The sequence below is a fragment of the Lutra lutra genome, chromosome 4 (assembly GCF_902655055.1).
Source record: "Lutra lutra chromosome 4, mLutLut1.2, whole genome shotgun sequence".
NCBI classification, from domain to species: domain Eukaryota; kingdom Metazoa; phylum Chordata; class Mammalia; order Carnivora; family Mustelidae; genus Lutra; species Lutra lutra.
The window spans coordinates 166,438,389-166,461,146 of NC_062281.1; the positions used below are offsets into that span (position 1 = coordinate 166,438,389).

Sequence of the window (22,758 nt, forward strand, 5' to 3'; positions counted from 1 at the left end):
AGGTAAGGCCTATCTCTTTATTTAGTAAATTCAGCCAAAAATTCAAGTGTTGATCCGAGAAGGCATAAATTGTGTGCAGTATTCCCTGATGATGTAACACCAATTTAATCTAGGAGGATAAGTAGGAGCTAACTGAACAAAGAAATTGGGCAGAAGGAAGAAAAATAGCATAACTGAGGACCAGAAACCATGTAATATATTGAATGGAATATTTACAGGACTATAAGATCTTAATGACTGGAGCAAAATATGCTTGAGGGGAAATTTGGGAGCCACTGCCAGAAAAATAGGTAATGCTCTATGCCAGGTGTTCTGTATTAAGAAGAATACAGAAGGAGCATCTGGGTCACTCAACTGGTTGAGTGTAAGCCTTTGGCTCAGGTCATGATCCCAGGGTCCTGGGATGGAGCCCTGCATCCAGCTCCCTGCTCCGCAGCAAGCCTTTTCTCCCTCTCCCACTCCCCTTGCTTGTGTTCCCCCTCTTGCTGTGTCTCTCACTATCAAATAAATAAGTAAAATCTGGAAAAAAGAAGAATACAGAAGATGAAGTTTATCTTCAAGTTGTGAGAACTCATTGAGGGATTTTAAGCAATGTGATGCAATTAGATTAAGTTTGATTCAATATGTGTTTTGGAATGATCACTCTAGCAGCAGTGGGGAGGAGAGAAAAGTGAGTCCAAGTCTGGAAGTGAGGCAGAACTCTGAGCAGGTGGTATGCTGTGGCTGACATGCAAAATCTGGTAGAAAGAATGGAAGGCAGTGGACCTCCTGGAGGCGGAATCCCATGGCTCTGACGTGTACTGTGGGTACGGAGACAGTGCTCCCAAAGCAGGAGCCGCTCCATATGTGCAACTATTTGACTCACTGCCTGCCAGGTCTGTGGCAGAGTACCTGTGGATCAGTAAAGAAATTGGGGGAGATGTGTAGAAATACGCAGAGATGGTCCACACAGGGCTGAGGTTGGAGCAGACTCTCTTGGTCACAGCCTCTCAGCGCCAGCAGTCAGCAGGCAATAAACTTTCTGATTTGTTGGCGCCCAGCTCAGAGCAGATCCAGGAACCTTTCTGGAGATGAACCAAGGCAGCAAGTTGTTCAATCACCTGTCAGCCATCAGGAAAAATATCCAGGCTCTAGGTTGGGTGGCTGTGGCTCCCAAGCCTGGTCCCTACGTGAAAGAAATGAATGATGTAGCCATGTTTTATACAAACCTGGTCCTCAAGGAGTACAAAGATGTCAATGAGAAGCATGTGTACTGGATCAAAGCTTATTTGAGGATATGGACAGAGCTACAGGCTTACATTAAGGAGTTACGTCCCACTGGACTGGCTTGGACCAAAACGGAGCCTGTGGCAGAAGAACTGGGTGGATTGCCATCTGGACCCTCTGCTGGATCGGGTCTTCCTCCTCCCCGCCAAGATCCTCCACCACCCAGTTCCCCGAGTTCAGGCTCAGATGAGTCTGCTCCCCCCTCAGCAAACAAGGGGGAGAGCATCACACATTCCCTGAAAGCGGTACCTGATGACACAAAGACACAGGAACAGAATCCTGTGTCCAGATGACAGGAACCCTGCCCTGAAGGCTCAGAATGGTCCAGTACTAAGTGGCCCCAAACTGTTCTCTGCACCTAAACCAGGAGTCAGCCCATTCCCCAGACCAACCACAAAGAAGGAGCCAGCTGTACTGGAACTGGAGGGCAAGAAGTGGAGAGTGGAAAATCACGAGAACATTCCCAACCTGGTGACTGATGACACGGAGCTGAAACAGGTGGCTTACATATACAAGTGTGTCAACACGACATTGCAAATCAAGGGCAAACTAAACTCCATTACAGTAGATAACTAAGAAACTTGGTCTGGTATTTGATGACTTGGCAGGCATTATGGATATAATCAATAGTAGGATGTCAAAGTTCATGTAATGTGTAAAGGGCCAACAATTTTCATCAACAAAACAGATGACTGCCCGTTTACCTGAGCAAGAATTCCCTGCATTGCAAGACAGTTATTGCCAAACCTTCTTTTTCAAAAGATATTTATCTATCTATCTATCTATCTATTTAAGAGACAGAAGAGGAGAGGAGAGAGAGGGAATGAGCAGGGGATTGGGGCAGAGTGAGAGGGAGAAGTAGGCTCCCCACTGGGCAGGACCCTGGGATCATGACCTGAGCTGAAGATAGATGTTTAACTGAGACACCCAGGCGCGCCCCAGTGCCAAATCTTCTGAGATGAATGTCCTCATTCCTGCAGAAGGCCGTGACTTTAATAAATTCCCAGTCCCTGAGCAGTTCAAGACCCTATGGAACAGGCAGAAGTTGGTCACCACAGTGACAAACTGCTGGATAAGCGAAGTGCCACCAGGTTCTTTGCCCTCTCCCTCACACCATGGGATAAACATGCTAGGTTTCCTCTACCTTTCTGCTCTTCAACTGCTTCTCTGCTTTGAGAAGCACAGCTACCTACCTTCACTGAAATATACCTCAGGCTGAGATTTGGGGCAGGAGAGCAGGTCAGTTCATCTTCTGCAGGAAGGTGCAGCTTTTCCCTATCTGCTCAACCACACCGCCAGTCCCTCCTTAAGGAACCGCACACCAGCACTGGCGTGTCTAAGCTTTCAGCCTTTGCAGGCTATTTGACCAACAGTCTTTGGGAAGACTAAAGCAGTCCCCAGGAATTAACAGATCAGAATGTTCACACAAGTTCATCTTTTTCTAACAATGAGCGTGAAGGTAGCAGAGGCAGGTGTGATTCTAGCAGGTTCTTCTAACTGAACTTATTTTTCACTGTTGACAAGTGAAGCAGGGGTTGCATCAGACCAAAGGCTGAAGCTGGCCAGCTAGCATTCCAAGCAGAATTGTTTCCCATAAGCATTCCTTTCATTCTGCATTCCATACTGGCTCTGCCTGAACCTGGGAAGTATGTTCTCCTGTGTCAGCCACTGTGGCAGTGCCCTGCACCTAGGCCAGTTAAAGGAGTCTTGGCCTCTTCCTTTTACTGGGATCCCTGCCCAGCACCTTCCTACAGAGATGACTTAAACAAGGGAAGGAAAAAAAAAAAAAAAAGGAAAACACACCATTCCAAGGGATCTGGAATTCCTTCCTCCCTTCCATGCTGGGTGCCTGTCCTCCACCTTCACTGCCTCCTTTGCCCTGTCATGCTCAACTGCTTTTGGCTTCTGTCCGGGCACCTGAACGAAGGACTAAAATCTCAACTGCAGCTTGGTTTTAGGTCTTATGTAAGAATCTTGCACAGCACTGCTAATGTAAATTACAGTTTTTCTCTCTAGGACACTTACAAAATACGCAACTTTTTTGGTGGTAAGAGAGATTGTCCTGTGACTTCTACCCATTTCCTGAGGCCTGTGGAAATAAACCTTTATGTACTTAAAAGATATACAGAAAATAGAATAAAATTAATACCAAACTTGAAAAAAAAATGATGAGTCCAGATTATAGAAAAACCAGTTGGAATCCCATTTAAGCAGTTAGGACATGCTAACAGCCTAATTAGAGAACTGACAATGGGAACAGAGAGGAAGACAATAGAGATCCCAAATAGAATATATAGGACATAGTGACTGAGAGAGGTGATGGATGAGGAGGAAGTTTAAACTGGAGAACTGGAAAGAGGGTGGTACCAATCACTGGACTAAGGATACAGATTTTGTTGAGAAGATTATGAGTTGGGTTTTGAACATACTTTGAGGTGACTATGGGATATCCAAATGGAGATATTCAGTAGGATGCGGACTATGATGTTCTGGAGTTCAGGAGACATTCCTAAGATACAGATGTAGATTTAAAAAGTGTTGAGATGTTAACAAAATCAGTTAGACAAAATGTGTAGCTTGGGGAAAGAACATGACTAAAGGACCCAGGCCCGGGGAAGAGCATTTACATGATCAGCAAAGGGAGAAGTGCCTGTAAGAAAACCAGAAAGAAGGAACAGGCAAAAATAGGCAAAACCAATGGACAGGCTCTAAAGTTATTAAGATCTCCTGAAGCAGTAGCAGATCTAAGAAATAAAACTTAGAATGGCAAAGAACAGTTTCATATAGCCATTAAGGGCAGGTGTTTGTAAAGCGAGGCTAAACTTGGAGAAAAAATGCTCAAAAATACAAGTAAAGGACATGAATAATTAAAGGGCACTCTCTGTTTCTTCATCTATAAAGTGGGTGTTTTTTTTTTAAGATTTTATTTATTTGTGTGAAAGAGGGAGCACAAGCAGGGGGAGTGGCAGGCAGAGGAAGAAACAGGATCCCTGCTGAGCAAGGAGTAAATCAAGGATTCAATCTCAGGACCCTGGGACCATGACCTAAGCCAAAAGCAGACACTTAACTGACTGAACCACCCAGGCATCCCTAAAGTGAGAAGTTCTAATTAAGTGAATTCCTAGACCCTTCCCAGTTCTAAAAATCTGATCCTATGCACTGGTATCAAAGAGTGAGTTAGGATCTGGAATTCTATGAACAGTAACCCTTTCCGCTCTCTTGCCCCTCCAGACAACGCCCCCCAAACCACCCACCCAATTCACACCATCCACACGGTTCCCATAGAAGTTCTCTGCCTACCTAGAGGTGGGCACCTGACCTGGCTGGGCCAATACGAGACTTGCCCTAGGATTTTAAAGTTGGAAAGAAGAAAGAGAAGACAGTTATCTTTTTTTCTGGATGATGGAAACAATATATATAAAATCTGGAGCTGATGGTAACTGTGATTTGCTACAAGGTGTTAAAAAAAAAGAAAAGACATAAAAAGCTCCTGTGAGAGATGGAGAGAAAGCTGCCTGGGTTTTCTCAAACGCTTCAGGTCCTAGTTCAAGTCTGCTGTTAGAATGTGTTGCAGCCCATGAATTACAGGATACCCCATTATCTTTCTAACAATACTCCCACTTTAAGACTTAAATCACCCCCAAATGACTTGTGTTATTTGATCAAAGAGTCTCAACTAGTCTGTTTAGCCAGAGCCCACATGGGAAAGAGGAAAATAAGGAGATGGAACTATAAAGTAGCACTAGTTACAAAGGAGGACCCAAGTGCCAGGCTTTGGTTTATCACGAGTAGTAGCAGTGGGATAGAGATAAGGGGAACTCCATCACTATTTTACAGAATCACTGAAACTGTAATACGTTTGGTAAACATTTACCAAATTGAAAAATCAACATGTACAAAGCCATGTGGTCCTAATCTTGGTGCTCAGTTTTCTCAGACATGAGCAATGCTAATTAATGCTTTCATTCATTAACGCTTATTAGAAAGTCACATCCTACCTCTTTTCTGTCTTCCTCCGTGTGTTAACTGTAACTTGCTAACATAACCATCCTGTAAAAGGCTGTGTGGTTGACCATCCATGGTACACCCTGCCATCCTGAGAACCCTGACTCAATTGTCCGTGTTCCTCCATCCCATCAGAAGGGCTGCAGCCACAATTTTACTTGCTATGACAAGTGTATTGGCCTCCTTAAAGGGACTCTCACTGATCAGGCAGCTCCAGCCTCAGAATTAGGGACTGGAGTAGTTGGTGGAGAAAGGGTTTCTCCTTCTCCAGCTGAGATTTTGGTGGGCTTGGCTTCAGGAAGATGCAGATTCTTCTCTGGCTCCAGGACGGCAAGCACCACTCTTCCTGGGGCTGCAGCTCAGCTGGTACTTCTGGGCTAAGTTACTGAGACAAACGGATACTTCTTTGATGATTAAAAGGGCAGTTGGTCCAGCACATGCTTCAGCATCAAGTGGGTCCTACAGTTCTCTATCTTGCTGGTAGGAAAACAGATCAGTCCAACCTCTCTATGAAGGCCAGTTTGGCAATATCCATCATAAAAATGCACATGCCCTCTAGCAAGAGATTCCAGTTCTCAAAATTTACCCTACATGTCTACTTATGTGTCTGAGAAATTTAAAAAATGTTTAAGACTATTCATTGCAACTAAAGAATGGAAATCCAAAAGTCCATCCATAGTGAACTGGCTAAATAAATTAAAGTACATCCAAACCACAGAATACTACGCAGTTGTAAAAAGGAACTAGTAGGCACTTTATCCACTAATATGGAATGACTTTCGTGATAAATGGTTAAATGATAAAAGTAAAGTGCAGATGTGTTATGCTTAAAAAGAAAAACTCTTCATTTGTATTCTCTTGGATACAAAAATCTCTGGAAGGGTGCACAAAAAAAAATTAGTTATAAAAAATTGTTGCCTCTATAAAAAATTTGGGGATGTAGGAAAAGGACTTCCCTTATATAACTGTCTATGCCTTTTGAGCCTTACCCCATTTTTAAGTTTCCCCATTGAAAAAATAAAAGTTTACTTAAAAAATAGGGGTGGTGACATTTTCAACAGTTCATCCCAATTGTTAGTCTATAAATCAGTGAATGGCCATGGAGAACAACTGATCCACCATGAAATCAGAAAGATAACAATTAAGTGTGCACTCTCCATAATGCTGAATTTAATTTGAAGGACCATCCTTTATTCTTAAGTATTTTGTCTGGAGGTGTTAGTAGATAGTAGTTATTGGTGTACTGTTTATTTACATAATGGGCAAAATTAAAAGCTGGCATCATGATACCAATTACTCAAATTCAGAATCCTGGAATTTAAAAACACAGAATCATTGATTTAAAGCTGGCTTTTGTTCTCATGTTGAGTAATCGATTCTCACACGTTATTTCGAAAGGCATTCCTCCTGTGTATCTCATGGTGTCGGCTAAGTGATGAGTTGTAGCTGAAGGCTTTTCCACACTCATTACATTCATAAGGTTTTTCTCCAGTGTGGTGTCTCTGATGTTTCTTAAAGGAGGAATCATGCCGGTAAGCTTTTCCACAGCGGCTACATTCATATGCTTTCACTCCTGTATGAACAGTTTTATGGTTGCTAAGGTGTATCCTCTGCCTAAAGGCTTTTCCACATTCCTTGCATTTATAGGGTCTCTCCCCAGTATGGATTCTCTGGTGATGTGTTAGATACGCTCTATGACTAAAGGTTTTACAACACGCGGTGCACGCGTAGGGCTTCTCCCCAGTGTGAATTCTTATGTGTTCACTAAGGTGCCTGACCTGCCGGAAGGTTTTCCCACACTCATTGCACGTAAAGGGTTTCTCTCCAGAATGAGTTCTCAGATGCTGGATCAAGCTGATGTTCTGGCTGAAAGCTTTCTGACATTTATCGCACACGTAGGGTTTCTCTCCAGTGTGAGTTCTGTGATGCTGATTAAGAGATGAGCGATGTCGGAAGGCTTTGCCACATTCTTCACATTCAAAGGGTTTCTCACCAGTATGGATCCTCTGGTGCGTAGTCAGGGATGCACTTTGACTGAAGGCCCTTCCACACTCCTTACACCTGAAAGGCTTTTCACCAGTATGAATTCTCATGTGTTCGGTGAGATGAATGGGTTGTTTGAAGTTTTTTTCACATATGTTACATTCATAGGTTTTTGTTCTTATGTAACTTGGATGATTGATCAGGTCTAACTTGTATTTGTTCCTCTTTCTAGGTGTATCACATTTACGGTGCCTCTGCTCTATAATAACGTTTGAACTGACAATATTTTCCCCAAATTTGTTAGTTTCTTGGCCACTCTTCTTGTGGGTCAGGATGGCTTGTCTTACATCTCTCCCATGGGCTTCCTGGTGCCTTTCTAAGTCACTATCATATTTAGAGACTTTTCTCAGTGTGGAATAAATGCCATCATCTCTCAGGAACCCTTCCATCATAATGCCATGATAAAACTGTTCCTGTAAAATGTTGTTCTTTGCAGTTGATGCATCGGTTTCTGTTTTAGTCCTCAAGTCTGAAAGAAAGGGAAAGAAATGCAAGTAACTCCTATTCATTATGCTTTGAAAAATCAATTATTGCAATGAGTAGGAAATAGAAATTAGGATAACTACACATATTACGTACGAGGTTCTGATTACAGTTGACCCTTAAACAACATGGGGGTTGGGATACCAACCCCAAGGCAATAAAAAAAAAATCCAAGTAGAACTCTTGACTCCCCCCCACCAGAACTTAACAACTAGTAGCCTCCTGTTGCCTAGAAGCCTTACTGATAAGTCAATTAATAAATTTTTTTATGTTATATGTATCATACACTACAGTCTTACAATAAGGAGAAAATGTTAAATTATAAGGAAGAAAAAATACATTTATAGTGCTGTGAAAAATCCACATATAAGTGGACCCACGTAGTATAAACCAGTGTTGTTCAAGGGTCAACTGCACAATTGAATATGGTGATGCAACCATGGAAGGTAATGGGAAGTTAAGAAACAGTAAATAAGAAAAATGTGTGATTTAATATACAGAGTAAAATTTGAGCACATTAGACCTATTCTTTCTAATATTAAATTATGAAATTTCAGAGTGATGGCTTATGAATATCTTTTTCATTGACAACTACTGTTAGAAAACCATCTCCCCACATGAGCAGCAGCAGAAGAAGCGTGTTAAAAAAATAAGGTCTGAACTAAGAACTTTCATAAAAACATTAAGCTTTTAGTGAATTGTATTAATATTTACATTGTTCTACTTTCTGTGGTTATTAGTTTGTCCCTAGAAAGGAGATTTGTAAGAAACCCCAACTATGTTGCTATTACTGCTATGTTCTATGAAAACATCTTTTATCTTTTTTGGTGGGGGAGGGGAGTAACAGAGGGGGAGGGAGAGACACAATCTTTTTTTTTTTTAATATTTTATTTTTATTTATTTATTTGAGAGAGAGAGACAGCAAGAGAAAGCATGAGCGAGGAGAAGGACAGAGGGAGAAGCAGACTCCCAGTAGAACTGGAGCCTGATGCGGACTCGATCCCAGGACTCCAGGATCATGACCTGAGCTGAAGGCAGTCGCCTAACCAACTGAGCCACCCAGGCGCCCCGAGAGACAGAATCTTAAGAAGGCTCTACTCCATGCCCGGCGGGGCTCAATCTCACATCCCTGAGATCATGACCTAAGCCAAAATCAAGAGTCAAACACTTAACTGAACCACCCAGGTGCCCCTGAAAATATCTTTTAACCTTTAAAATTCTGACTAGCTTTTTTTTTTTTTTTTTAAGATTTTATTTATTTGACAGATAGAGATCACAAGTAGGCAGAGAGGCAGGCAGAGAGAGGAGAAAGCAGGCTCCCCGCAGAGCAGACAGCCCGATGCGGGGCTCGATCCCAGGACCCTGGGATCATGACCCGAGCTGAAGGCAGAGGCTTTAACCCACTGAGTCACCCAGGTGCCCCCTGACTAGCTTTTTTACCTGATAATTTGTTTATATTACCAATGTTTCAATTGACAGAGCTGCATCCTGAAAGGTATAACTTCTTATAAGATTTTTTTGTTCAACACAAAAGGATCATTAGTACTTCCAAATTCTTTTTTTAAAGATTTTATTTATTTATTTGAGAGAGAGAGAGTGAGAGAGCCCAAAAGGGGAGAAGGTCAGAGGGAGAAGCACATTCCCCGTGGAGCTGGGAGCCCAAAGCGGGATTCAATCCCGGGACTCCAGGATCATGACCTGAGCCAAAGGCAGTCGCTTAACCAACTGAGCCACCCAGGCGCCCCAGTACTTCCAAATTCTTAATGACTAAAGGCAATAATAGAGTCTATATTCTGTAGGCTTCTTATTCTAGTCCTGAATATGGGAGGCAGAAGAGAAGAGGACAGGGAAAGAGAAGTTGAAAAAGAGAAAACCCAAGAGAATATATAAACAAATTATTAGAATTAATAATGGAGGAAAACAAGGTGGCTGGCTATAAGATCAATATATAAAATCAAATATGCTATTACACACCAACAACAAACAGAAAACATAATTTAAAAATATACTATCAGTGCACCTTGGTGGCTCAGTCATTCAAGCATCTGCCTTCGGCTCAGGTCATGATCCCAGGGTTCTGGGATCGAGCCCACATCAGATTCCCTGCTCAGCAGAGAGCCTGCTTCTACCTCTCCCACTGCTTGCCACTCCACCTACTTGTGCTCTCTCTACGTCTCTATCAAATAAGCAAATAAAATATTTAAAAAAATAAATATTTTTTAAAATATAATATATACATTATCTATGATAACAAAATATAAGATCTTCAAGACGAACCTAAAAGATGTAATTTGAAGGAAAACCTTCATAGGGAAAATACTGAAACTTTATTTTTAAAAACGTTAGGAAATACCAATAAATGGAGCAATATACCATGTTTCTGGAATAATAAAACTCAGTATCATAATATTAATTCCCCCCAAAGTTGATCTATAAATCCACTTCTATTCCAATCAAAATACCACTGGAGTATTTGTGCACATGCACATACTGTGTGTGTGTGTGTGTGTGTGAGAGAGAGAGAGAGAGAGAGAGAGAGAGAGTGAAATCTGATGCACTCATTTATATGGAAAAAGCAAGAGGCTAAGAATAACCTGGACAATTTTGAAGAACAAAATGGGAGAACTACCTCTATCAAATATGCAGTTTCACAATGAAATACAGTAATTAGCTTGCCATTAGAGTAGGGCTAGAATAGAAAAACAGAACAGAATGCAGAGTGCCTACAACAGATCCAAGTATATAAGGAAGCTTGAGAGGTAACAGAGTGTCATTAACTATTAAATAAATGGTTCCTGGACTGATCATCCATGTGGAGAAAGTCAAAGTAGATCCTCACCTCATACTACATATCAAATGATTCCAGGTGAATGAATTCCAAATACGAATATCCAAATTTTTAAATTTAAGACAATAAATATTACATCATTTTTCTAGGGTCCAGAAAAGAGATAATAATAGAACAATTGGCAAAGGACATAAACAATTTACATACGAGAATTCTGGATGGTCAATAAACATGAAAAGTATGCTCCTCTTACTAGTAATCAGGAAAATGAAAGACACAACAAGATACCATACTCACCCGTAAATTCACAATAATTTTATTTATTTAATTTTTAAAAATTTTACTTATGGGACGCCTGGGTGGCTCAGTTGGTTAAGCGGCTGCCTTTGGCTCAGGTCATGATCCCAGTATCCTGGGATCGAGTCCCACATCGGGCTCCTTGCTCGGCAGGGAACCTGCTTCTCCCTCTGCCTCTGCCTGCCTCTCTGTCTGCCTGTGCTCGCTCACTCTCTCCCTCTGTCCCTGACAAATAAATAAATAAATTTAAAAAAAAAAAAACTTTACTTATTTGAGGGGTGGGGTCAGAGGGGAGAAAAAATCTGGAGCAGACTCCACTCTGAGTGTTGAGTCTGAGATGGGGCCTGATTCCACGGCCCTGAGATCCTGACCTGAGCTGAAATCAAGAGTCGGATGTTCAACTGACTGAGCCACACAGGCACCCCTACGATAATTTTAAAATTTGCTCTGGAAACTCTTAAAGCTTGCTGATGGGAGTACAAATTGGTGCAACTGCTTTGTAGCGCAACAAAATGAAGGTGCATATATACCATGACCCAACAATTTTGCTCCCACCAGACATCTCAGAAATCCTTGCCTATGTACACAGGAAGACAATGCATCTTGGTAACCCTCAATCTCAGAAACAATATAAATGCATATTAATAGGAAAATGGCTAAATAAATTGTGGTTTATTGATTCAATGGAAAAAAAGAACTAGAGCAACACAGACAGCAACCAGGTTGAATGAGAGAAGCAAGTAGAAGTATATACACGATTTATTGAAAGAATAAGAACATGCAAAACAAAATTATATATTGTTTTGGGATATACACATGTAATAAAAGTATGAAGACACGTGTGAAAATGACTATATTTAAACTCTGAAGAGCTGGTTATTTGAAAAGGTAGGAGGGTCACAGCAGGGCTTCAACTCTTTTTTATCTTAATCTAGTTGGAAGCTACATAGAAGTTTGTTACAATGTTCTCTATCCCTTACTGAATACCTAAAATATTTCATAATAAAACAAAATTTAAGGAGATGGTTAAGGACCACTGAATTTGGGGAGAAAGTATCCTGTGGTAATTTCTCTTGCAAGAATTTTCATACAGTAATTACAAAAATACAAAAGATACATGAGTTTAAAAGAGAGTGAGAATCAAAGCTGAAATTGTAAAATGGAAGTTAGCAAAAAGTGGAAATAGAATGCAAGAGAGAAAATTAAAGATCTGTCAAATGCAGTGAGAGTCCTGAAAAGAGGTGTTTCCTGTGAGGAAAGACCATGCACAAAGGAGCTTAGAGAAAGGAGCTTTCAATTCAGAGGTCAGGATACTGAAGAAAAGAGGGAAAGTCAAGTTTAACCTTAATGAAGACAAGATTCCCTTCCCTCCAACTCCGAAGAGACTGTTGCAAGGTCAGGTGAAGGAAACGGAGGGCGGGGTGAAGTCAGGTTTAGCGCATGTCCTGTCCAGGGGCTGTGGGAAGAATTCAGGGACTCGGGCCTACATATTAAAATGTACTACCTGTCTGAGTCTCACCGGAACTGGGATCTTCTGGGACTTCTTTCTCTGTCATCCATGGTTCTTGTCCTTTCTCCAACTGGGATATCACACTAGGTTTGGAAAGTTGATATCCTGCTTATAAAGTAAAAAGAAGAAGAAGAAGAAGAAGCATGAATGCTTATGTTGGGTTCTAAGAACCATCCCCAGAATGTCATTCTAGTCCTCTGATATTCAGGGTCTCTAAAGATGGAAAGGGGCACCACAGAATGTCTTTCTATTCTAGCTCTACCAAGTAAAGCTGTATCCCCAAGGAATGAGACATCTCTAATACAAAACCCAAGGCCAGGGGCACCTGGGTGGCTCAGTGGGTTGAAGCCTCTGCCTTCGGCTCAGGTCGTGATCCCAGGGTCCTGGGATCAAGCCCCACATCAGGCTCTCTGCTCAGTGGGGAGCCTGCTCCCTCTCTCTCTCTCTGCCTGCTTCTCTACCTACTTGTGATCTCTGTCAAATAAATAAATAAAATCTTAAAAAAAAAAAAAAAGAAAGAAAGAAACCCAAGGCCAAACTCCAGGGAATCCACAACATTTGATAATTTAGAAATAATGGCTCTCCTGTAATGGGCAGGTTTTCTGGGTGACTGTCTCACCCGTCCTTACCCACTGAGACCAAGTTCCCATAGTTCTCCAGCATCACCTCCCGGTACAGATTCCGGTGAGCAAGGGGCAGTTGTCCCCATTCCTCCTGGGTGAAGTCCACGGATATGTCCTTAAAGGTCAACAGTTCCTAGAATATTGAATATATTCCTTTTCAGAGAGAGTCCACCTCCATCAAGGTCCAAAGAGTTCTGAGAGAATTCTAAGTTCTGAGAGATTCTAAACTAGTTCCACTGGAAGCCTCCTCTGGAAGTGGTTGAAAATCCTCTAGAGATTATCATCAATAAATACTTAGAAAAACAGATGGGTCATACGTGCCTTCGAAAAAAATTAAGCAGGATAAGGGAGGAAGATGGAGAACATGGTGAGGGGAGAGGACGATCTTCTATGCAGGATGGTAGGGGAAGGCCTCTCGAAAAAGGTGGTATCTGATCAGAGACATGAATTCAGTGAGGGAGAGCTCTGTGGAGATCTGAGGGGACAGCATTCCAGGCAGGTACAAAGGACCTAAAACAAGAGCATCCTTGGCTTGTCTCAGGAATAGGAGAGTGAACAGCATCAATGGTGGAGGGTGGTGAAGGAAGGAGTAGGAGATGAGATTAGAGAGGCTTCGGAGGGGGGAGGGAAGGAGAGAGAGGCTTTCAACCCTTACTGTCATGAAACCAATGCATTCCTGCTGAGCTTACGTTCTGGGGCCCCACTGGAGTTTAATGCAAAGATGAACAAAGCCGTCTGGAACTGCAGTCTGACCCCTTCCTAGCTAAAATACTCGAAGATCTAAAAAAGATCAGTGCCCCCCCCACCCCAGCTGTGGTGGCACGGGCTTTTGCAGTTGGGGTTAATCAGAAGTGAACTCACCAAGTAAAAGTTATCTCAGCCAGAGCTCTAGGGGGAATATGAATAATCAGGCCCCCACCTTAACGCCAGACAGAGGAAAGGGCTTAGTCTCCTGGAAATAAACAGAACTAAACAAACTATACTTCATCCCCCACTGTCCTTTAATACCCAATATCTGAACTACTAAAAAAAAAAAAAAAACTGTTACAGTTATGTGAAGGAGGAAGAAATCTGATCTAGAATCAAGAAAACAAAAATCAATAGAAGTAAACCCATAGGTGACCAAGTCATTGGAATTAGCAGACAAGAACTTAAAGCAATTATTAAAATATATGTTAAAAATTTACAGTAAAGTATGGATAGAGGGGCACCTGGGTGGCTCAGTTGGTTAAGCATCTGACTCTTGATTTTAGTTCAAGTCATGATCTCAGGGTTGTGAGATCATGCCCAGTGTCAGGCTCTGTGCTGGGTGTGGAGCCTGCTTGAGAGCCTCTCTCTCTCCCTTTCCCTCTGCCCCTTCCTGCCCCTGCTCGCTCTCTCACTCAAAAAAAAAAAAAAAAAAAAAAAAAAAAAAAAAAAAGGTTAGAATAGGTGAAAACACAGGAAATTGACCAAGAGAGAGAAATGCTAAAGAATTAAATGAAAATTCTACAAATGAGAAAAATCCACTGAACGGACTTAGTGGCAGATTGAACCCTGACAAAGATGAGATCTATGAAACTTGAAACTCGAGAGGTCAATAGATATTATCCAAACTGAAGCAAGAGGAAAAAAACAAATAACCCAGGATAATACCAAGTAGTTTAATACACCTGTAATTAGAATCTCAGGAGATAAAAGAATGGGCAGAAAAAATACTAAGAAACAAAGGCTGAAAATTTTCCAAATTTGACAGAAAAAAAAAATCTAGCCACAGATCCAAGAAGCTCAGCAAACCCTCAAAAGAATAAATGCAAAGAATATCATCCCTGGGCACATTGCAGTAAAACTGCTGAAAGGCAAAGACAAAAGGGAAGATCAGAAGAAGGCAGGAAAGGAGGAACAGAAAAACAAGAGAAGTTGGTATAAACAAATAGAAAGGCATGTCACCTAAAGGGAGAGAATAGTAACAGCTGACTTTTTATTCAAAACAGTACAAGCTAAAGGATCGTGGAACACTTTTAAGTGCTGAAAAGAAAAAAAAAAAAAAAAGGCACCCTAGAGTTCTATATCCAGCAATATATTCTCAAGGAGGAAGACAACAGAAAAAGACAACCTTTTCTTAATTTCTTTTTCCTTTAAAGATTTTATTTATTTGAGAGAGAGAGAGTGCATGTGAGCATGAATGGGGAGGAAGGGCAGAGAGAAAGGGAGAAGCAGGCTCCCTGCAGAGCAAGGAGTGCAACATGGGGCTCAATCCCAGGATCCTGGGTCCATGACCTGCGCTGAGGGCAGACGCTTAACTGACTGAGCTACCCAGGCACCCCTCCTTTTCTTAATATCTTAAGAACAATTTACTATGAAAAATAAAAATAAGGGGCGCCTGGGTGGCTCAGTTGGTTAAGCTGCTGCCTTCGGCTCAGGTCATGATCCGGCGTCCTGGGATAGAGTCCCACATCGGGCTCCTTGCTCAGCGGGAGCCTGCTTCTCCATCTGCCTCTGCCTACCACTCTGTCTGCCTGTGCTCACTCTGACAAATAAATAAATAAAATCTTTAAAAAAAAATATAAATAAATAAAAATAAAAATAAGAGGGGAGTGTGCTCTCAGTGGGGAGCCTACCTGATTCTCTCTCTCCCTCTGCCCCTCCCCTCCGCTTGCATGCACACGTGCGATCTCTAACATAAACAAATAAATCTTTTTTGAAAATAAGAACAATGTACTGTGGAGCTTATAACATGTAAAGTGAAATGTATAACAATATACAAAGAATGGGAACGAGTAAATGGAAATATGAGGTTTTCATACCGTATGTGAAATAGTATAATAGTAATTCAACTGTGATATGTTAATAATGTGTATTGCGATGGCCAGGACAACCACTAAACGCAAATCAAACAAGTATAGCTAAAAAGCATTCAGGGGACATAAAGTGGAATACTAAAATACTATGCAATCCAAGAGGACGCAGAAGAGGATCAAAGAAACAAAGACGGGTGAACAGCAAATGAAGACCAAGAATATACACTTAAATCCAAACGTATCAAGGATTATGGTGACTGTAAATGCATGAAGCAAGCAAGCCATGGCTATGTGGAAGGTCGCGCTCCAAATATAAAGACGCAGATAAGGTTAAAAGCAAAAGAATTGAAAAAGCTATGCCCTACAAGCAGTAACGAAAGGAACACTGGAGGAACTATAGTTAAATTAGACAAAGCGGACTGAGGAGAAGGAATATTATGAGCCATACAGAAGACACAGCTTATAAACTGTCAGTTTATCAAGAAGGCAACCATTGGGGCGCCTGGGTGGCTCAGTGGGTTAAGACTCTGCCTTCGGTTCAGGTCATGATCTCAGGGTCCTGGGATCAAGCCCCGCATCAGGCTCTCTGCTCAGCGGGGAGCCTGCTTCCCCCACCCCTCCCTGCCTCTCTGCCTACTTGTGATCTTTCTCTGTCAAATAAATAAATAAATTCTTTAAAAAAAAAAAAAAAAGGCACCCATCCTAGGCATTAACTCATCTGATAACAGAACCCAAAACAGAGCTGACAGAACTAAAGGGAGATAGAGACGAAACCACAATATAGATTTTAATACTCCTTTCTCAGTAACTGATACAAGTGGGCAGAAATGTATCAAGGATTCAGATTGGAACAACCTATCAGCCAACTTAAACTAACAGACATTTATAGAACACCGTAACTATCAACCGCAGAATATAAATTCTTTTTTAAACTTTTTATTTTGAGATATAGATTCCCATAGAGTTGTAAGAAATAACACAGACAGACACACATAGTGAAAAGAAGGGGAACAAGAACGCCAATGTTCATAGCAGCAATGTCCACAATAGCCAAACTGGAAGGAGCTGAGATGCCCTTCAACAGATGAATGGATAGAGAAGATGTGGTCCATATATACACTAGAATATTACTCTGTCATTAGAAAGGATGAATACCTACCATTTGTATCAACATGGATGGAACTGGAGGGTATTATGCTAAGTGAATGAGTCAAGCCGAGAAAGACAGTTATCATACGGTTTAACTCATATGTGGAACATAAGGAATAGCACTGAAGACAATAGGGGAAGGGAGAGAAAACTGAATGGGAAGAAATCAGAGAGGGAGACAAACCATGAAAGACTCTGGACTCTGGGAAACAAACTGAGGGTTGCAGAAGGGAGGGTGGGGTGGGGATGGTATAAAGTGATGGGCATTGAGAAGGGCACGTGATCTGATGAGCAATGGGTGTTATACACAACTAATCAATCAGTGAACACTACATCAAAAACTAATGATGTACTCTATGTTGGCTAATTGAACTTAATAAAAAGAATATTATTCTGAGTGAAAAAAAAAAAAATAACACAGAGATCCCATGTACTCTCTACTCAGAATTAAGCAAAGTTTTGATAGGAAAGGGGCAAGAGGAAACTTCCTGAGATGATGGAAATGGTCTGTATTTTGGTTACAGGGTATATACATATGCCCAAATAGAACTAGACACTTTCTTAACTATATTTTCCTATACTTAAATTGTAGCTCAATTTTTAAAAAATTTTATTTTTTCCTAGCACTAAGAATCCCATCAGTTTTTTGATAAATGTCAAGAGGCAAGGAATTTCAGACTGTGCAATGTAAAGATACTCTTTAAACAATTAGATTATTGTAACTTCTTCCTTATTGCTGTAAATAACTCTGAAATGCATTTCAATCCTAGAAGGAATCAGCATCTGAATCAGCTGAGGAAACTGGGATTGTAAACAGCTAGAAAAAATTGCCCCTGATCACCAAGCAAATAAATACAAGAGAAAAGTTCAAATCCTGTACCATCTAACTTCAGAACCCCAGTTCTTTTCACTTAAAACTCTTCTGTCATTGAAAAACATCTGATCTTTAACAGTTTTCCTTTCTCATTCATTCTACAATTTTCCTCCTGTTTCTTCCAGGAGGCAGTGAGGACAGCCCATGAGAAGTGCCCATCCTGTCTAAAGTGTGTGCTGTGTGGCCAGACCACTTCTTCCCCATTTGCTTCTCCTTTGGTTGAAGTGTGACCTCTGTTCCTAATACTCAAGTTCACCAGTGACATGTGTTTGGCACTTAAGAATGTCAGAACCTTCTCCCTTAGCAAAGTTTGGTTCTGAATAAATACTCAAAATACTCCAAAAATACTCCAAAAATATTGAATATGAAATATTGACTATGAAATACTCAAAAAAATTGACATACATCTTAGACTCCAAGTAATATCTGTTTGTTTTTAGGGGCTAGAATTCTATCACTCATTTCGCTTTCTCTACAGAAATCAGCACAACATTAAATCTAGATGTTGGTCACAAACAAGAGTTAATAGGAGGAAAGTGGGGCACCTGGGTGGCTCAGTGGGTTAAAGCCTCTGCCTTCGGCTCAGGTCATAATCCCAGGGTCCTGGGATCAAGCCCCATGTTGGGCTCTCTGCTCAGCAGGGAGCCTGCTTCCTCCTCTCTCTCTGCCTGCCTCTGTGCCTACTTGTGATCTCTGTCAAATAAATGAATAAAATCTTAAAAAAAAAAAAAATAGGAGGGAAGCTACCATGAGTAGGGGAATGGCCACCATTGCAGCCCAGTTTTCTGTATAAGAGCTCCCTATGTTGAATCTGTTAGCCTCAACACCCTCTCACACTCAAAAAAAAAAAAAAAAAAAAAAAAAAAAGGCAAGTTAAAGCCCTAAAAACCAAGCAGCATGTCAAGAAAATGAAAGGAAACCAACCCACCTGGGATTCTGCTGCTCGGGACCTAGATGTGACTTCATCCTTCAAACTTTCTTCCTGGGTCTCATCAGCATCCTGAGACAGCAGCGCTAAAGAAGGGAAAGAGCTATGAGGCGTGCATCTCCCCATAGCTCCCAAATAGAAAAACTGCCTCCAGATCTGCTGAACCTGGCTTTTCTCTCAAAACATTCACAAAGAGGGACACTTAGGGCAACTCAGAGCAGTCGGAGCCTCCTTAATGAGGAGGGTCCACAGTGTGTTGCTTTGGGCATTAACATGTCCCAATGGTCAACGCTGGTCCAAAAGCACAGATCTATCAGGCCACTCCTCTGTTCAAAGGTTTCTGACAAGAAAGAAAAATCCAAACACTTCCCATCACCTTCAAGGTGCTCTATGACTCACCAGAAGCATCCTTTCCCAGCGTTAATTTCTGCTATCCACCATCCTACATCCATCCTACACATACGCTGACCACATTCTTGGCCCTCAGTCAGACTAGGATACTACCCACTCTCTGAACCACTCTTTAAGGCAGTCATTTCTGTACCCCTCCCCAAATTGTCCACAAGAAATTTAGACATCTTTCAAGGTCCAAGCCAATGCTATCTGCTTTGTGAAAATTTCTCCAATAAATACAATCAAAAGAATGTTTCCCGTCTCTTGTCTTCCAAAAGAAGTTTACCATAGCACTTTCTTAGGCTACTTTCTATTATTTTGACCTGGTTATGTGTCCATCTCCATCAATTAATAATAAGCACTGGAGATCATTATTCATTTTGCCATCAGTCAAGATCCTTAGCAAGGTCCCTGCCTCCTGCAGCGAGAATCGGTATCAGTTGGACTTGAAATATTAAAGGCATGAAGAGACCACGTGAGACACATAAATTCCTGTGTCCACGTATCTGTCCTGACCAGACCACCAGATAATGTGTAACCTTGGACTTGTTTCCCACTGACCTCCTATAAATTGAGAGTCATCAAGCTTGTCATTCCTTCCTCTCAGAAGAAAATAAATGCTCCTTTTGAAAAACATTGGCTTTGGGCCAGAATGACCAGAACTTATGAAGGAAGACTTTGGGAGGGCTTTAGGGAGTGGAAACCTTTGACCCCACTGTCTGGGAATCCTATATACTTGGAAGCCACTGTTGTGTGCTGGATCTGAGGATTGGAGACGGGAGCAGCATGGAGCACATGGAAACAAGGAGCCCATGCTGAGAGCCCCACATTTCCTCTTATAGTGATCCCCTTCCCAAAAGTCACAAGCATGAACCCCAAAGACCTGCTTTCCCCCAATTTTCTCCCCAAGAAACCACCTCAGCAAAGTGTGTACCTATCTTTTCACACACAAAATGTGAATTCTTCTTTCCCCATTCCCCTCCATCAGCCTATTCTCACCTTCTCCTTCAAACATCTTAGTCACGTCCTCCCACAAGGGCGCCCCCTCCTTGGCCTTCTTTGGATGGCGCAGCTTCACCCAGGTGCTGGCCTCCGTGGGCAGGGTGATCAGGAGCTGCTGTAGCATGATGGTGCCCACCCAACAGAGCTTGTCCACTTCTGGTGAGAAAAACCGCCAGAACCTCTATTGAAAGGCTTCACAGGTGTGTCGTCTCCTCTGAGCACAATCTCCTGCCCTCGGAACTTTGGCGTGTCCCTGTGGCACCAGAGGTTGGGGGCTCCTAGAGGCTCAGGTGACTTTAACTCTGAAAAACTGACTTCTCTCTTAGATTAAGTACAGCCACCTTGGGAGGCAGCCATTTGAGTAGGTTTGAGTGCATGTCTCTATATTCTTCTAGAGGAGCAAAAGGCAGAAGAGGAATCCAGAAGCACCCAACACACAGTCAGAACTCCAGAACATGCAAAAATATATTTCAAACTGCAAAAGATCCAAAAACAAAGATTTGGCATCAATGTGGGAATAAGTATGATCAATGCTCTTGGATGCGGCTGTCTCCCAGTTCCATATGCACATATAAGCGTAGACGCTGCCTTGACGTCCCTCTTTGTGAGTTGCATGCATCTTCTGCCTGGATACAGGTTTTGGAGTTAAGAGAGCAAGCTTTGAAATCAGACAGCGTGGGCTAGCATCCTGACACATGGACTTAAAGGCTCTAAGGCACTTCAACTCTCTGAGCTTCAGTTTCTTCATCTATAAAATGGGGATAACAATTCTACTTTATAGCGCTGTAATACGAATTGAAACAATGTCAGGCAAGCAGAAAACCCGTAATAAATATTACTATAAACCTTTTGTTTTAATGCTGCATCACAGCATTATCTTTTCAAGCTACTTTTTAAAAACAACTAGAGACTTCAATTTAAAGTTCAAGTGTCAGGGCACCTGGGCGGCTCAGTGGGTGAAGCCGCTGCCTTCCGCTCAGGTCATGATCTCAGGGTGCTGGGATCGAGTCCCGCATCAGGCTCTCTGCTCAGCAGGGAGCCTGCTTCTCTCTCTCTCTCTCTCTCTCTCTCTGGCTTCCTCTCTGTCTACTTGTGATCTCTGTCAAATAAATAAAATCTTTAAAAAAAAATAAAGTTCAAGTGTCATAAGGCTGGAATAATCACACAGCTGCATGTTCAATGCCCAAAAAGCGCCAGACATATCCCCACCCACGCAGATGGCCAGCAGCTGGCAAGTCCTTCTAACCTGGTAAGATGCCTCCTGGTTTCAGAGATGTTAAAATGGGGGAGGGGGATGTGTTCAGACGGAGGAAGTACAGTACGCTGAGTATCATGAGGACTACTGCAGAACTGTTTGTAACAGGAAAATCTGGAAACAACTCAAATCTATCATCCCAACCAACGCCCCGGGGTTCGAGCAGGTGCCTCCGCAGCGACCTGGTCCAGCACATTTGGCTCCCCACGTACAGTCCGAGGTCCGAGCAAAGGGAGCCGGCCCAACTTTTTGAAGTTTGTGAGGAAGGGTACGTAGCTTACGGGCCCCCCCTACCCGGCCCCAAGCTGCGCCTGCTAGATGCACAGAAAGGAGCTGCATCCCGCGGGCTGGAGCACGTGGAAATATCCTGCCCCGAATACATAAAAGTAAACGTCTAGTTACCAAAGTGGGGAAACTTTCCAAGCATCATTTGGAAGCTGGCCCTCCTCACTGCTCCCGGCCGTGTCTCCCCGGGACAGAGGCTGCGGCCCCGCGAAGCCTCAGCAGCTTGGCCCTGGACGCTGCTGTGATCCGAGACGCAGCCGCAAGAGCGCTCGCTCCCGAAGCTTTCCGCGCCACAGGGTGTCTCTTCGGTGGAGCCAGAGGTAGCAGATTTTGTTCTTCCCCAGCCCTCCTAGACCACATGTCCCCGCTCACCAACGATTCTCCGAAACACGCCCCCACGTTCCCGCGGGCTCCCGAAGGAAGCCCGCGGGACCTCGGCCTCCGCCCCGGACGCGGGGTTTCTCCCGGTTTCCCGCGGAGCCTGCCTAAGGCCGGCCGCCGCACCGCATCGCGCCGCCGCCCTCCCAGAAGGCCTTCCGCGGCCGCGCGCCCGGGAGCGGGGCTCCGGGGGCCGCAGTGGGAGGGCTGCCCGGACCCGGCTTCTCCCAGATGCGGGCGAGGATACACCTCGCTGGCTGTCGCTCTGACGCCGGGGCGGCGGCGGCGGCCGACTCCACCCGCCGCCCCGCCTCGTGGGCCGCAGCCCCGGGTGTCCTGGCGCCTTCGTCCTCCCGCCGCGCCCCGCCGTCGCCCGCGGCGCCAATTGCCCCCGCGCCGCCCCTCTGGTCCCCGGTCCGGCCACCACAAGCTGCTGCGCAGCCACCCTCTCTGCGCGCGCGTCTTCCGGCGGCTCTGCACGCCCCGCCGCGGGCTCCGCCCACGAGGGGCCGCCCCGAGACCGCCCTCTCCCGGGAAGCCGGCGCGCCCGAAAACCCGGAGCCGGAGCGACGGAGCGTGCCCGGGGAGCCCAGACCCAGGGGCAACCGCCCCCCCGCCCACTGTGGGCGGGGCCAGCCGGCAGCCGGAGGGACCACGTAGCCCGCCCGCTCCTCCGGTGGGGGAATTCCTTCTTTGTCA

The 22,758-nt window shown here is 43.4% G+C and overlaps 1 protein-coding gene and 1 pseudogene across 7 annotated transcripts; one reads left to right on the forward strand and one right to left on the reverse strand.

The window, feature by feature from the left end:
- Positions 1 to 810: 810 nt before the first annotated feature.
- On the forward strand, positions 811 to 2,485 carry LOC125097409 (adenylyl cyclase-associated protein 1-like; annotated as a pseudogene).
- Positions 2,486 to 6,440: 3,955 nt separating this feature from the next.
- On the reverse strand, positions 6,441 to 22,538 carry ZFP69 (ZFP69 zinc finger protein). Of its 7 annotated transcripts, none has more exons than XM_047725178.1 (6): positions 21,799 to 22,538; positions 20,139 to 20,616; positions 18,747 to 18,832; positions 13,022 to 13,148; positions 12,402 to 12,497; positions 6,441 to 7,783 (listed from the first exon to the last, which is right to left on the reverse strand). In XM_047725178.1, the coding sequence occupies exons 2-6, from the start codon at positions 20,263 to 20,265 to the stop codon at positions 6,651 to 6,653; spliced, it is 1,569 nt and encodes a 522-aa protein (XP_047581134.1). In that variant the 5' UTR covers positions 20,266 to 20,616; positions 21,799 to 22,538; the 3' UTR covers positions 6,441 to 6,650. The 7 variants fall into 7 exon arrangements, with proteins under 7 accessions (XP_047581134.1, XP_047581133.1, XP_047581132.1 ...); XM_047725177.1 differs by having other exon boundaries at positions 12,402 to 12,500; XM_047725176.1 differs by having other exon boundaries at positions 12,387 to 12,497; positions 21,799 to 22,537.
- Between the last annotated feature and the right edge of the window lie 220 nt (positions 22,539 to 22,758).